At 35.8% G+C, this 16,901-nt stretch overlaps 1 protein-coding gene across 2 annotated transcripts in view; it reads left to right on the top strand.

Moving 5' to 3' along the window:
• The window catches only part of LOC149787511 (uncharacterized), a 144,533-nt gene that overhangs the window by 101,842 nt on the left and 25,790 nt on the right, over positions 1 to 16,901 (top strand). Inside the window, exon 1 of one of the 2 annotated variants that reach the window (XM_089973634.1) lies at positions 11,227 to 11,389. The exons of the other annotated variant lie outside the window; for it this stretch is intronic. Coding sequence (XP_089829760.1) covers positions 11,326 to 11,389 — 64 coding nt within the window. The 5' untranslated portion in view covers positions 11,227 to 11,325. Of the gene's footprint in view, positions 1 to 11,226; positions 11,390 to 16,901 lie in introns of those variants that run through there. 2 annotated transcript variants of the gene reach the window in all.

The raw sequence follows: 16,901 nt of genomic DNA, 5'->3' as shown, positions 1-16,901 counted from the left end.
ATTTCTGGCATATTCTTTATATGTTTCTAAGAAATTTGAAATGTATGCATTCCATAGCAAAGGATTTCTGGCATATTCTTTATATGTTTCTAAGAAATTTGAAATGTATGCATTCCATAGCAAAGGATTTCTGGCATATTCTTTATATGTTTCTAAGAAATTTGAAATGTATGCGTTCCATAGCAAAGGATTTCTGGCATATTCTTTATATGTTTCTAAGAAATTTTAAATGTATGCGTTCCATAGCAAAGGATTTCTGGCATATTCTTTATATGTTTCTAAGAAATTTGAAATGTATGCGTTCCATAACAAAGGATTTCTGGCATATTCTTTATATGTTTCTAACAAATTTGAAATGTATGCGTTCCATACCAAAGGACTTCTGGCATATTCTTTATATGTTTCTAAGAAATTTGAAATGTATGCGTTCCATAGCAAAGGATTTCTGGCATATTCTTTATATGTTTCTAAGAAATTTGAAATGTATGCGTTCCACAGCAAAGGATTTCTGGCATATTCTTTATATGTTTCTAAGAAATTTGAAATGTATGCGTTCCATAGTAAAGGATTTCTGGCATATTCTTTATATGTTTCTAAGAAATTTGAAATGTATGCGTTCCACAGCAAAGGATTTCTGGTATATTCTTTATATGTTTCTAAGAAATTTGAAATGTATGCGTTCCACAGCAAAGGATTTCTGGTATATTCTTTATATGTTTCTAAGAAATTTGAAATGTATGCGTTCCACAGCAAAGGATTTCTGGCATATTCTTTATATGTTTCTAAGAAATTTGAAATGTATGCGTTCCACAGTAAAGGATTTCTGGCATATTCTTTTTATGTTTCTAAGAAATTTGAAATGTATGCGTTCCACAGTAAAGGATTTCTGGCATAGTAAAGGATTTCTGGCATATTCTTTATATGTTTCTAACAAATTTGAAATGTATGCATTCCACAGTAAAGGATTTCTGGCATATTCTTTATATGTTTCTAACAAATTTGAAATGTATGCATTCCATAGTAAAGGACATGACTTTGTGAACACGTCTTTATGAAATATAAATGGCTCGACTTTACTTTTGGGCAAGATCTCTATGTAAACGGTTACAATCATTGCATTTATAAAACACAATTAAAGTTTTTAGTATGCATTAAACCGTTCCAATGAAAGTCATTAAAATATCGTGTGTGTGTGTGTGTGTGTGTGTGTGTGTGTGAGTGAGAGAGAGAGAGAGAGAGAGAGAGAGATTCGCCCCTGTGTGATACCCATTCATACGCATACACACTTATCAAATCTATCATTCATTTATAATAAGTAACACTTGAAAATATAAATACTGTAGGGAGCAATGTTTAATGGCGACTTCCAAATGCTTTACATAAAATGTCCTTTTATCCAACTAAGCAGTTTATGAGGCGCCATTTAAAGGTTTGTCTAATTTTAGAAACAACGGCTTTTTCTGATGGCGGATGGGCATCACTTTTATAATTTTGGGAGCTCTTTATGCCACGATGATTTCTGTCATATCTGGAAAAAAATCTGCCGAGCAGTGTGTGTTTGTGTGTGTGTGTGTGTGTGTGTGTTCTTTCGAGGAAGTGTATGAACAGCTTTTATCTGTTGGAACGGAAATCTGATGGTGTGTGGGCATCGTTTTTACCAAACCGAAAGCCATCTAAGCAGGATTGGTCAAATTTGGATAATTTTGCTCTGAGTTACTTTTTAAAATCTCTTTCCAATATATCAGATAAAAGTTTCAAATCTTTCGTAACAGTGGCCAGCTTTTTGTGGCGGATCGGCATCATTTGTACCAATATAAACTCAGTCAAGTCCTGGTGTTTTCCGTCAAATTTGGTCAAATTATATTTGCAGTTTTTGAGTAGAAGTCATTTAAAAGTTTTTCTTTTTAATTAATAACGACCATATTCTTCGCACAGTGGCATATTACATATAAAAATGAATGCCTCTAAACCAGAATGCTTTTCATCCAGTATTGCCGAATTCTTTTGGTTGATGTTTTAGAAGTAGTAATCTTAAATCTTTTCAAATTTAAAAAAGAAAGCAACATTTGATGGCTAATCAGTATCATATGTGTAAATTTGAAAGGTCTTCGTGCAGGGTACACTAAACCATATGTGGTCAAAATGTGCATGGTAGTTTTTTAGAACATGTTTAAAATAGCAATTTCTTACGGACACACAACATATAACACACGACAGAAGCAGAACCATACCAGACACAAAGAAGGTGCCAGAATTCAAATCTCTGAAAACATAGGCTCATTGATAGTTCAGTTTACGATTCTGGATGCAAAGGAAATGATCCATCACCTTATGTCAGAATCAGGGAGGCATTACTACTTGACTTATAGACATGGTGTCTCCTCATCTGGCATACAGCACAGTAATACGATGAAAAGGATGCTGTGATTGGGTGTAAATTTAACGTTCTCTGAATTTTCTGTAAATTTAATCTGGGTTTAATCAAGCCTTTTTAAAAAAAAACAAATGCTTAGGAAATGAGAAAATTCCAGCTCTAACTGTCAACTGGCCAAACAGTAATACAGTTTTACTTTTCCTGCTAACATTATCGGGTCTGTTTTCCTTGTTAGCTAAATCATGTTGCGTGTGTGACTGTGTTTCAGTGTGCGTGCTGTTGTGGTCGGTAAAGACGATAATAACTCCTGATATAAATGGCAGAACATAGTTTTGAGTGAAAATTGCCATATGAGGATTTTATCGACCAAATCATGTTGATAGTTTGAATGGAAATTCAAAACAAAAACCGATAAAAGAAATCTTATAAACGAACACATTTACGTCACAAAAATGTGCGTTTCTTCTTAGCATTTATATTATTGTTTGCGACGATATACGTCATCAGCTTATTGATGCAAAATACACTTGAAATCAATGCATTAAATAAATACATCCCACAGACAGTAAGAAAAAAAAAACAGTTGGTTTGAGTGCGCTGTGTGTAGCTAGAGTCGTAGTTGTGACATTCGGTGACACAAGTGGGATCACACATACAGACCTGAGAAAGAGTCCTTCTCAGTGTATTTTTTATAACTGAGAAAAACACAGGAAGCTGTCTCTAAAAAAGCAACAAACAATATATATATGGAAGTGCAAGTTTGGTACGGAGCCCTCAGCATCTCCGTGGTTGAATGAATACTATCGGCAATCACCGACATCGCTTTTAACTAAAATATAGTCGTGTAATAACATGATTCACAGTTTAGCAATCCTTTAATTTCGAATAAATATGTGCTTTAATTCTACGAGTAGCATTGTCTCAGTCTGAAATCTGTATTGTTTCTGAGAGTTCCACGAGCCATATGATATATGAGCTGGTTTATAATTGTTTGAATATAGTTACATTCTCATCTGGCTGAATCTGTCACAAAGATACCTCAAAGACCGCTTCTAACGGTTTATGTCTGAGACCTAGGAACTCTGCTGATAACGTCAGTGCATTTAACTGCAGATATAAAATTCACCAACTTACGTCATTTAACAAGGGACTTACAGATCCAAGGTGAGTCAGAGTTTCGTCTGACCTTGGCCATCCCGTGTTAGATATTTGGACAGTAATATTGGGTGGGATGCCAGAGCACATTCCGTATCGAAAATTTGGAATTTGTCGAAATTACGTGGTAGCAACATACAATAACCTCTTACTACAGGGCAAAGCAGCATCAGGAGGCCCTATTGTTGTTCTATCTGCTTGAACGTCATAGGAAAATGATTTTTCTTCAGACATAAAATATAGAGCTTATTTCGTCTCATTAATACGTCATCAATGGAGCAAACAATACACTGTTTACAAACTGGGTGCATTACTTGGCCACTAGTCACACATGTTTGTTGATGTGATCCAAAATCCTTCATTTTATGTGACGTCAAAGGTCATACATACATGCGATACAAACAAACCAGTGAAAGGAAATTGCCAGAAAATTAAAGCGACTGCATTCGAATAAGAAACCACAAGATTTAGCGATCATGTGATCATGCAATACAGCATCGTAGATACGAACATGTTCGTAAATATTTCTTAATCAGCTTATATATTAGGTTATTCAAGTTATAAATTATGCTCGAATGGTTATATTTACGAATATAAATAATGTGTTTATCAATTTTATGCCGGAAATATGCTTACAAGCTAGACTAAGCCTTTGTGTCATTCGCAGTTTAGAGGTCAATCCTACGTATCATAATTCGAATGTATATCGATGCTTTCCAATCGGACCACCTTGACTACTTAAGAAACAAGGATTTGATGATATATTACGAGTGATCGAACTAATGTTTACATTCGCATCATCTCGGTCATCTTACATTCAATTAAATTACAGAAATATCCAATGTAATCCTAATATATTGGAGTTTCTTGCTTGAAGAGAGTGTACCAGTGAAAAAGATATGTTTTTCATAAAAATTACTGCACCGACATATATCTGAGGCCTATTTTAGTCTTACAGAAATAGCAGTGAAAGATCCGAATGCCCTTGCGTAAAGCGACGAACTAAAGCCGCTGTCGCCAAGATTCCGCGAATTCGAACTATTCAAAAGGATGTGCTCTGACTTCGGATCCTCACCTATTTGTCTAAAAATGTAACAAGTGGTGGTAAAGTTAAGAGGAAACTCTGACCAAAGCGAGGTAACCTCTACTATATGCCGGTATGACTTTTTAATACGTGGAGATGTAGCATCCAGATATGATTACCAATGAGCTGCACTACTTGGCTCGCTTCAACTCGAGCTCTTGGAACACGAACTTTTGATATCTCTATAGGTTTTGGTGGTAAATTTTTAAGTTAATGCTGGTCTCGTTTAACCAGACATTCGCGTGGCTTAGAGAGATCTACGCCAGCAGAGCCTGGTAAGGTCTCTACAAATGACTGTTGCCTGCAGATATTGCTGAATGTTGCCTACAGGTGTTACTTATTCTTTTTTCTTTCTTCTTACTGACAAAAGACACAGTCTATAGCCTGAAGCTCATCAATACATTTTATGTATAAGCAACAATTGTAAACATATATATTATATGCGGCTTAGACGTGGAAGAATGTATTTTGAAAAGCCAGCTATGCGTACCTTTGTTATGTACTCAGTGAGGTAGTGATAAAGTCTGAAGATCTGCAAGATTGCCATGCATAAATGAAATAGAGAACAGTTTCTTTTCATACACTTATACGGGGTATATTTCATCATATGTGCAAAAATGATAATTTAACGAGGCCACAAGTTAAAGTATATCGTTTTTGGTATCACAAGTTGAAATATATCATGTATTGACGCTGGAGAAAAAAATATTCGCTTTATATTATTTACCGAACTTTCTCCAGAACTGAAGCTTAGAAAATTAAATTCACTCTTCAGCTAAAACACCCATATCCCTTTTCGTAAAAGGACCCCTTTTTCATAAACTGAGCATATACCTATCAATGACTTAAAAGAGCGGTAGGATTGGGTTGAGCTAATGTGTTGCAGTAAATTACAGTTTTTTTTTAAAACAAAAAATACATTTTTAGATTATTTGATCATGTCTGAACTCATAGTAAGTATGATTCAGCAATTCGCACCGGGTGGAAGGAAGCAAGGAGAAATGACTTCATAGAAATGCGAATGGCAATGAAGTTCTGATTTAAATCAGGCTGTAGTGTTGGAACAATAGTTACATACACGAAAACCTGTCATACACATAATCAACACTAAAGTCTTATATCATATGAGACGTCAATCGGGGATATATTACGTTGTTCTTTATTGTTGTTGTTGTTGAGTTTAATTATAGTGGCGTGCGCACTCTTTTTTCTGACTGCACCGCAGTCTGCTAGTTGTTCCTGGGGAAGGGAATGGTGCCACCTCCCCCAGGCTTTTATGGGTTCAAGGAACCCTGATAGTTTGGCCCCAATCTGTGGGTCCATAAAGATCCCTTACAGTTGAATGGTTGGCTGTCATTAGTAGGAAGGAGAGCTCGGGAACGGTCCTGGTTGCTTCACATCGCTGGTTTCTTGTTGCATTTGCCTGGTGTTTCTTGCTTTTTTTCTGTTTTCAAAACGTTCTAAAAAGGGGGGTGTTCTATTCTGTTTATAGAGGTTGTTAGTAGAAATCATGTATGAAGAGAGATTTTCAAGGTTATTATGGTATTACTAGTCGATGTGTTTATGGTGTACTTCCTACGTTATGTTATTTATAAGTTTTTTGATATTGCCTCTTTAAGTTATTTATTTATTCATGTTTTTAGAGATTGAATGTTATTTACACGGTTCGTTAAGGACATCTAGGACCGGAGTCGTAGCTGATTACTAGGTTCGTTAAGGACATCTAGGACATTCGATTTTGCGGTTTCCTTAGTTTTTGATGGGTGCTTCATAAGTGAATTATTTATTAATGTTTTGTGTAAAATTGAATATGTTATGGGTTTTATATGGGGGCTTCTAAATTTATTTATTTAGTTACTGGGTCTTTTGGTTTTGTGGGTATAGTAATTATATTTTGTTCCTAAGTCCTGCTGAGTCTATGAATTTATTTCTATTTTAATATGCTGATTGTTTATTTTTATTAGAGTCCATAAGTAACTCTGGGTATGTGTGTGGTGATCCAATCTCTTTTTGGTTTTTGATAAATATTTTTATAGCGGGTTGATATCTTGGGCATATATTGAATACGTGGTGTGGCAGTTAAAGCAGTTAATGGTTGCTGGTTTGGGTCCTATAAACCTTCCAAAACTGCTTGCTAGTTTATTTTTTCCAGTTATTATCCTGTTTATAGTCTTCTGTTCTAAATAGGTACCCTTAGGTAGCTATATGTTCCTATCTACGATTTTGTGGGTTTCATTGTGCTTTTTACCTTTTGTGGAGGAGTTCCAAAAATCTATACTGATCCAATCATTGTTCTTTATTAAGATTCAGTACCTGATAAGTTTATGCTAAACTATATGTACTCATTAAACATAGCACAATGTTTCATTGGGGTAGGAAATCACGTGACTATCTTCAACAATCTGCGGGATGATATCGATGAAAAGTCATTCCAAAACAGTTCACTTTAAACTGCAAAAATTAAGCTGACATAAAAAACCACTAAGCAAATTCTTTCTGTTAAAATATTAAAAATACAGCGTCGTTAGCTAGGGGCGACAATCCGTTGCGCGCATTCATCCATAAGACTCGTAGCGGATTGTCGCCCGTGGTAAGCGACGATGTCAAATCATTTGCTAATGTCGTTTTTCATGCATGCAAAAGGTGTATACAAAATTACAGCAAATTATGTGATACATTAAACCTTGGTTATCTTGCTCACGAGTCAACTCTCCAATATGAAAATCGTAGGCTTCACTCATGAATTCATATTCTTTTAAAAGTTTTAAAAATTGCAGACGTTTATACGTTTGATAAAACAAAACTGCAAGGCAATTGTCACAATTCCCATCTGTTAATATTTGTTATATATATATATATATATATATATATATATATATATATATATATATATATATATATATATATATCGTTGATAAAATAAAGTTCAGCGGCGAATTTTGGACAGGAAAACCCCTTTTCATGGCTGTAATTGGGGTATTGTCCGTGTATCCGACAACTAGGAATTTACCCAGCTTACCCTCGCTCCACACACACGCACCCTTTCACCCCCTAAAAAAAAAAGAGATAGAAAATGACGATGAATTCGATTAGACTCAGCACTAGTGTCGCGATATTATGGCTTTATTGGTATCATTAGCTTTACTTCTTGCAGTGGTTATCAATGTAATTGAATCCTTCACTAATTCTTGGCGAGTGTTTTCTTTGTCTCCTCATAACCAGCCAAATGAATAATCAATGGTTTGGTTTGGTTGTGACAGCAACACTTGTATGGTTAGACCGTGCCTTGCCCAGTGATACACCATGGTCACCGATCTGTACTGAACTGACTGTGGGAATGGAACGGAACCCACACCTTTCAGGTATACACCAACTGGGTGTATTTATTTAATTAAAGTATTTTCGGTTGCCTAAATTGAGGTATAAAGTACTCGTTTCAAAACAGTCTGTACGAAAATAATTTCTTGTACTGAAGTTAATTTCATAAAGCAGTCCATGGGCCTTAAAGAAATTGAATTTTCATTCATTGCGAGTTTACCATGTTTTAAGCTAATTGAGGACCTGTACGATTTATTAGAACCTTTTTTTTGGCGGGGGGGGGGAGGGGTATGTGATTTTTATTTTTAAAAATACCATATTTGATTGCAAATATTAGAAAAACAAAAGGGTACGAAAACGTTTCTACAACTTAAGAATAGACTTCTTGTAGTAAATACAAGCCAAAATATTTCACGCAGAAGAGAAACTTGGAAAGAAAATTGAAATGAAACTTGAAAGAGTATAAGAACTATACTGATCCAATCATTGTCTGAGGTACTAAATAAAAAAAATATAATTGTTTGTATGGTTTACGCCAGTTTGTTAGCACTTGAAAGGTTATAACTGGTGGTCAGTATATATTTAGTGGAATAGGCGATCGGGAAGAACCCAGAAAGAACCACCGACCAACGGGAAACTACTGTCAGCTATCTCACACACCTATATTGGCTGAGCCAAGACTAGAACTCACCTGGACAGAAGTAAGACGTGTGATTGTCCTGTAAAGGCGAGTGCCGAGGATCACTCGTTTGCTCGGAGCATATATACAGAAATATAATAAAGGTAAAGAGACATGGGGGAATGGGTCACACACAGATACATAAATACTTAAATACAATTACATGAACCAATTTTTATTTCTGAACTTTTCAAATGGCATTCCAAGACAATTAAATTAATTGTAGTATACTGGATTCTAATAGATAAAAAAAATATATATATGCATACCAATATAAACACACACACACACACACACACACACACACACACAGATGCACCGATACTCATGCATATTCATACATACGGTTGGAGGGAAAATGATAGATGGGCAAATTGGGGTGGACAATTTGAAGACAGGCCATTCAGAGACATACATTTCGGAGAATGGACAATTCAGAGAATAGACAATTCGGAGATCGGACATTTCGGAGATCGTTAGCGATGAATTCAGAGATGCAAAATAATAAAAATATAAGACTCACATATCAAAACACGATTTAAGGAATTGATTTTTTATCAACATTTATGTGTATAGCATATGAAAGAAGAATCTTGAACGAAGAAGCTATAAAGCTGGGCCACGTTTCACAACGCAACGTAAGCTTACACATGCAAACTTCTTAAGTTTCAGCATAAGAAATCGTCTGCTATTTCGTAAGTGTGATTCGCAAAGATATCAGCATGAACATTTCGTACGTTTAAGAAAAACTTTTGCGTAAGCTACAATTTTATGGGAGGTAGATAATAAATCAGTAAAAATATAATGAGACACCTGCAAGTTACTTACAAAGGACGGCGACGAAGATGATGACAATCACAACAATAACAATACAATGGCCCATAACATATCGGGCTAAACATACCTTGACCTATTAGTCATATTGAATGAAACATAGGTATTATTTGTGATTAACGGAGATAGTGTATGTATGTATGTATGCATGTATGTATGCATGCATGCATGCCTATCTGTCTGCCTGTCTGTCTGTCTGTCTTTCTGTCTGTCTGTCTCTGTGTGTGTGTGTGATATATTTTTGATTTTGCTATATCCAGGCACCGTCATAGTTGCCACTATCATAGATGCAGCACCCGTCCCAAAATAAAGCCTTGAAGCAGGATCCTTCAACAACTCGTAAACTCGTACGCCTTTAAATAATATACAATTTAAAAATATTATCTACATTTTTTTAAACGAATCCAGATTTTCATAATTTAAAATTTGCTGCTGCCTGAATGTTCTCTGCCCTAGCCAGTTACCTTGTCTGCCTACATGATGAAGCAGGAGAGAGAGACAGAGAGACAGAGAGAGAAAGAGAGAGAGAGCGAGAGATGCAATTCTCGTTAGTGAAATGCCAGTAATCAGGTACGAATTTTGCAAGTAAAAGCTTAAGAAAATCTCTGCCCTAGCCAGTTACCGTGTCTGCCTACATGATGAAGCAGGAGAGAGAGAGAGAGAGAGAGAGAGAGAGAGAGATGCAATTCTCGTTAGTGAAATGCCAGTAATCAGGTACGAATTTTGCAAGTAAAAGCTTAAGAAAATCTTTTTTATTTTTAACGTAGCTTTAAAAAAATTTCAGTCATATCGCTACGATATCTTCAGTGTGGCTTTTTATAGTGATGCCTAGCACTAGGGAACATGCCGCATACGTCTAGCACGATGTCCCACCCAGTCACATCATTCCGACCCCAAGCCAACCAGTCCTAAAACTAGCCTCTTAATGCTGAGCGCCTAGCGAGGCATCTGTTAGTACCATTTTTATAGTGGGTTCGAGTCCGAGTCCGAGTCCGAGTCCGAGGCTCGGCTAGCTTGGGTACGTGGGAAAGCCTACCAGTAATTTTTCGTGGGTCGGTGGTTCTTCCCTGGGTTTTTCAAGGTACTTCCTCCACCAGTTATACTGGTCGCCATGTATAGCCTATCATGTGATGAAAAATGGCGTTACACCCTAGAACAACAACAACAACCATTTTAATAAGTCTTTGGTATGGCTCCTCCGGGGTTGGAATATGCCGCCTCCCGCATCCAAGGCTGGCGCTCTAACCACTAGGCCACCTGAGCGGTTGTCGTGCAACTTAACTCATAGGCGTTTCTAACAAATCAAATCGTTTATCATGTTTTTATGTGTGAATTGTCCCATCTCCAAATTGTCCATTTTCAGAAATCTCCGTCTCTGAATTGTCCGGACACCACACATACAAAAGCATAAATACACACCATTATATACATACTTGTAAACTTGAACAAATACGGTAGTCAACTCAATTTGTGGGCAATATAGTGCACGATGAAATATGTAAAGAGCGTTTAATAGAGTCTATATATCTTACAAGGCAGACACACGGTTAATGATACAAGGTAATTAAGTTGCTCAAAAGGGAACTCAGTTGCTAGTCTGCTCTTATTTGATAATCAATCTCTATTTTGGAATCGGTGAAATACAACTGATATTTCGCAACCCAATCTATTTCGAATAGTTCAAGGTCAACACCAAGTAGGTGCACAATCGATTTTACCGAGTGAGCGCTTTTGAGAACTATGCATGGTTGATTGTGAACAGTCGGGTTTAGGAATTCTCCTCATACAGTTTCGGTCTTGTAAACAACACTGGGTGTCGAAGCCAGTCTAGCTATAAACGGCATAGCAGCCAGGATAGAAGCCGTATTGGGACGCGGAATAATGGCATCACGGACTGTCGTTATATGTGTGGATGAATCGCCACATGCCGAATTCGCATTTGAATGTAAGTAATGCCGAGTTACTTATTACGAATGTCTATACATTCTCCACACACTTGTGTTAAAGATGATAATGACTGAATTTTTTTTTACGCTGTGTTTGAATTGAGAGAGGGGAGAGAGCGGTGCTCTTTCAGGCATTTCCGGCTGTCAGTTGTTGCTCGAGCATTCATTAACTACGACTTAAACGTACCACTTGGTAAACAGTTATAATGCATACAAGTATTAGTTCTCCAAAAATGTGATGGCCCCGCTATGTTAAGTGCATGCTTTGGGAGGAAGTTTTAATTTTGGTGGGATAGGCAGCCGCAGGGGAAGTGCATTATGTAAAATATATTCCAGTCATGTATGGGTTGGGTTTGAGCTGTATTCTTGTTTATGCAGGTCATTGTTGATTCTTGAACTTGAGAAATTCTAGCTAGTAAAATATCAGTACACGGATTGGATAAGTTATCAGTTGTAAAATTTCACGAACTGCATGCCGCCCGAGTAGTCACGCGCTGTTATGACGCAACTAAGCGGGCTGTTTCCAGGTTTATCGGTCAAACAGCTAAGAGACGATAGCACGTAGTTCAGTCGCTTCCTTGTATTTGTTTCTTTTTAGCGGCGTACATAATGTAAGCGGTGAACATCTTGTTATTACTACTGGTCTTGAACGTAAACATTTATTGACACTAGGTTATATTAACCAGAAAACTTCTTGTAATGGCTGGTTGGGTCTAAATCAAAACTGTACCGATTAGCAATAAAATTAATACCCCTGCTATGTGAATGGGGTAATAAACTAGCTTATATGTGTAAATGGAGCAACCGGGCGTGTTTCATTCCTGGCGCTTTTTCAACACGTCTCTTTTTCGACGTATTGTCACAAAATGTGAAGCTATCCCATACATTGTTACGAATCTTTGGTCTTTAACCATGTATCAGAAAAACAAGAAGAAAAAATACAAACTTGGCAAAATTCAACAAATAATTTCTTTCTTTGGAAAAGAAAGTGAATATTTCAAAGGAACATGCAGTAGTTTGAATTAAATCCCAAACATTCCTAAAAGTTGTATCACGAGTCCAAATTTTTATTGTTACACATGAATTCTAATATTGAATGCGCTGATTTGCAAATAGTCTTGGATGAGCTGATGTGCCATTAGTCTTTATGTAAGACAGTGGTATAATCGATAATATCTTTGAAAGAATTCACAATAATTCCAAAATAATACTTAGTCCAAAAATCGTCAAGCACTTTTTGTAATTCGTATGAACAATGAAAACAAACAAATCCTCTCAAATTATAACTAAAGACTGATGTTAAAATAGGAGTAAATCATTATTTGATTAAATGATCACGGTTGGGTATTTATCGATGTGTAAATTTTACTTAATCATTCACAAAGTAAATAAAGTCTGAAGGACTTTATGTAAACTTTGCGAATGATTAGGTAAAATTTACACATCGATAAATACCCAACCATGATCATTAATCCTGTTAATTCCAATTTACTTCCATTCTAACATCAGGTTAGCAGATTTAATCAACAAAACATTCACTTTTATGTACATGGAAGTTTTCTTTCATTAACCACTTACCTGGGATATAATACATAGCCATATCTTCACTAGCCAAGATTCATCGATTCTTTATATAGCGCTACGGGGCAGAATGTCATAGCGAATAACGACAGTGATGTATTGTTATGATCATTATTTTTATGTATATAAAAATGGTTGTTGCTGCTAAACCAGGAATAATTTCTTTTTTTTTTCTCGAAAATTACGATTGCGTATTGCACGTGTATTAGCAAAGTCGTCATTTTTTTTACGCATTTCGATCTTTCAAAAGCAAATTCGGTTCCATTATTAGTGATATCCCTTGGTTGACATATGACCCTGACCTTTAATAACCGCTGCCGTAACTTGTTGTCGAGGTGAAATGCAATAATTTCCGAAGATTGGTTTCTAAAGCGCGCCATATACCTTCTTCGGCAAAAGGGACGAGTGTTGGAGTCCAGGAAGGTCTGTGCAATTACATTGTTTTAACTTCTACTGGTCTATTTTAATCTGTGGCTTGTCCTTTTTTTTTATTGGAAATCACAGGAATGGGTGGTGGGATCTTGTTATTATGAGAGTGTAAGGCGTTGATATAGATAAAACTTACACATCAGATGATCTCAAAACAGTGAACCCAAAAATAGTCCGCAGAATGTATCGATGTGTAAAAAAAAAATCGAGATCAGTATGACGTGACCTGTTTACATCCAATCAAAACGTAGAAAACGCAGTCGGTTCATAAAAATTGGAATTATTTTATAAACAACCTTATATACATCCTCATTTGAACCATATGATAATAACCTTTTATGAAGAAGAAAAAAAAATCAGTCATATTAATGGAAGATTACATCAGCCTTTAAGCAGATTTCTGGAATCTCTTGAGTTGGTAATCTAGGTGTGGAACTCGAACCCAGGTAAACAACTTATCTTTAGCTTACTTACAAGACAAAGAGCAGGTACATGCCAGATCTATGTCAGTCATGGACAAAGATCAAGCACACGGAATAAATTTAATATACATAACAACATATTCAAAAATAAATTAAGTGGTCCTTTATTTAATACCAGAATTACTGAATATCATGTAGAAATATGTGTAAAATATCGTCTACCATCACCATATGATATATTCTTTTGGATCTTCCGTATTATTAATTTATCTATTAACTAGTTCTTTTTTAGCCTCGTTATTTTTCTTCATGTGCCATATCAGGACATTGAATTCTGTTTGGAAACGTAAACTTAGTAAATGGCATGCATTGAATAACATAGTGTGCAATGTCCAAATATGGTATAGCAAATCATACTTGGAGAACGAGAGAGCGCTAGAATCTCGCGTTATATTTCATGGCGCAGAGTAACCATACTAATATATCCTGTATTGGCTTAATAACTCCATCATAAGCTCAACTTCCTTCAAAATATGACTCTGCTTAAGGAGTATAGTATTACTCAATTTCTCTGAATATTTGTATTTACTCCATTGCATGATGTGGGAACAGTTGGTAACCTGGATCACGTCGAGGCTACGATATCGTAGCTAGATGCAGATCTGATATCTAATATCTTGAAAATCTTGTCATCGCTACTTGCTGTGAATGTATAGTTATACCAGCATGAGGTTGTCACTGTAGGACTTCATTTGGTGTCATGTTAGTCGTAAATCAGAATAGTTCCCTCTACTGTCTTTTTGACCTTGCGTGAGATGGTAGATGTAGATAGCTCCACCTACCATGACGATCTGTTAACCTCCGACAAACATGTAGTATTAGGCAAATAAATGTATCAGTTTTAGTGATTTTTTTTTTAATACAGTTAATTTATATTATTCTTGAAATTGTAAAATTGCAAAGTTGCATAAATTATACTGCAGTAGACAATATTTATATTTGTAGTTAAAGTTCGTATAGTAATAACCTAAGTGTTTTATTTCAGTAAATAATAAAAATCAATTTTAAAGCTGCCCGAGAACGCATTCTTGTAAATGGAAATTCGCTGCAAAAGATGCGTATGTATTTAATATATAATCTCATCCTTATTAATTTTATCTGACTTATCTTTATGCTGTCTTGGAAGTAGATGAAATACAAATTAATAATACAATCGTAAATAATTACTGTTTAGAAGTATACTGTTGTACATAATAATTTTAAAGTTCTACTGTGTTCATCAGACTGAAATTGGATCAGTGATGTCTGTTGATGTTAACATATAAATACATGCTTAATATATCGGACGATAATTATCTGAAACCACTGTATTGGTATTTCTTTATTATTACATTTTTGTATCCCCACTCCTCCTTCAGCCAAATGAATAAGTAAAGAGTCACTCAAGTGTTTGAAAGATCGAGACGATGCATTATTATTTTTGGGACAATTAAACATTAAAATGTAGATTTTCAAACTTTAAAATAATAATTTTGGGTTCAGTCCATCCTATACAAGAAAAATAAAATACATAAAAACTCGAAAGTTATTTGGTTCTCCACCCATATTCTAGAAACATTTATTTTTACATATATTTTTCAATTTTAACATCTTTTTTGTCTTCAAGCCATCGGCGGGACATGCTTTCTACATACGTTTATGCCAACAAACATGTTGTAATTGCCATCAATTGTTTCGATATTCAGCTGATCGTATACGCGACTACAAAAGGTCTTTATCCATCGAAGCTTTGTCTGTGTTTCGGGAAAGGAATAAATCTAATTGCTCCATTTTGACGACATGGGTATCGACTGTCAGCGTTAACAAGGCTCCCACCGACTTCTTTTCGCCGTTATCGATGGAGAAATCAGCACATCATTGCAAAATTTGAAAATACTTATCATAATCAATTTATTATTGCCACAAGGAGCTTGTCAGAGGAAAATGGCGGACGAAAGCAATGCCTGGAAGTGTCTAATTTACGCTCTTTGATTGGTAAATTGATCAGCATGATTGACAAGTGGCAATAGGTCAAACTGAATGCCTCGGGAGCCATCTTGAAAATCTTGTAACTACTTTTCCTAAATGCATGATCATATCGGTATGGTGTTTTCACTGAAAGACTTGTTATGATGTCTAGTTGGTCGTAAATGAAAATGGTGCAGTTCCGTCCTCCAGTATGGTCGCCATAATGGCATGTTGGAGAATCTTCTCATTGAATTTGATGGCTCATCATATCAACGTTTTACTTTCACCAGAAGACTTCTTATGATGTCTAGTTGATCGTAAGTGGAGCGCATATGAGCTTCAGTATGGCCACCATCTGGAGAAATATTCTTACTCCGAAGAAACTGAAAGTCATATCAGTGTTGTCACTGTTTGCACCGGAAATTGTATAATGCCCAATCGTCCTAAGTTAAAGTTGATAATGATTTGACGTCCAGTGTTGACACCATGGTAAACGTAAAGTATTGGCAACAATTACTGTCTTTTGTTGTATAGGCCTAGTTATAACTGAAATGCAGTCCACTAGTTTGAGGAGTTAAGCATGAAATGCTTGATCGTAGTGATCTACTTTTGTGATGAAGGTGTAATACTAATAAAAATGCACCCCTCATTAAGTTTGATGATGTTTTAACAGGTTGTCTACAGGAGGTATAAAAAATATAAAATAAAAAAAAAACAACCCCTGTGGTCATGAAAAAATCTTAACCTAATCCTGGAAATATAGGTCATAGCGATCTTGTGTGGAATGGGTGTTGCATGAATCGTATTTAATACATGCATACCGTCCCGCATTTAGCGTTGAAAATCCACATGACTGGGGATAAAAATTCTGCATGGCATAACATGTGCTATGACCGACAGGCGAGCATGAATTTTTAACCTTGCGCATGCACGCTTGTTTAAATTTCAATCACGTGTGTGTTCCGAGGCGGCCTAGATCTGCTAGTCTACATTAGCAATGTCTTCTTTAAAATTCTGTGTTCTCAAGCTTTTGTTTTTGAATTTGGAGAAGAAAAATAATCAAAAAATCATG

Source organism: Sinohyriopsis cumingii, chromosome 11 (genome assembly GCF_028554795.1).
Source record: "Sinohyriopsis cumingii isolate HCF-2022 chromosome 11, ASM2855479v2, whole genome shotgun sequence".
Taxonomy (NCBI): Eukaryota; Metazoa; Mollusca; class Bivalvia; order Unionida; family Unionidae; genus Sinohyriopsis; species Sinohyriopsis cumingii.
The sequence above is the reverse complement of the archived record's forward strand: the minus strand, read 5'-3'. Positions and strand labels throughout refer to the sequence as shown.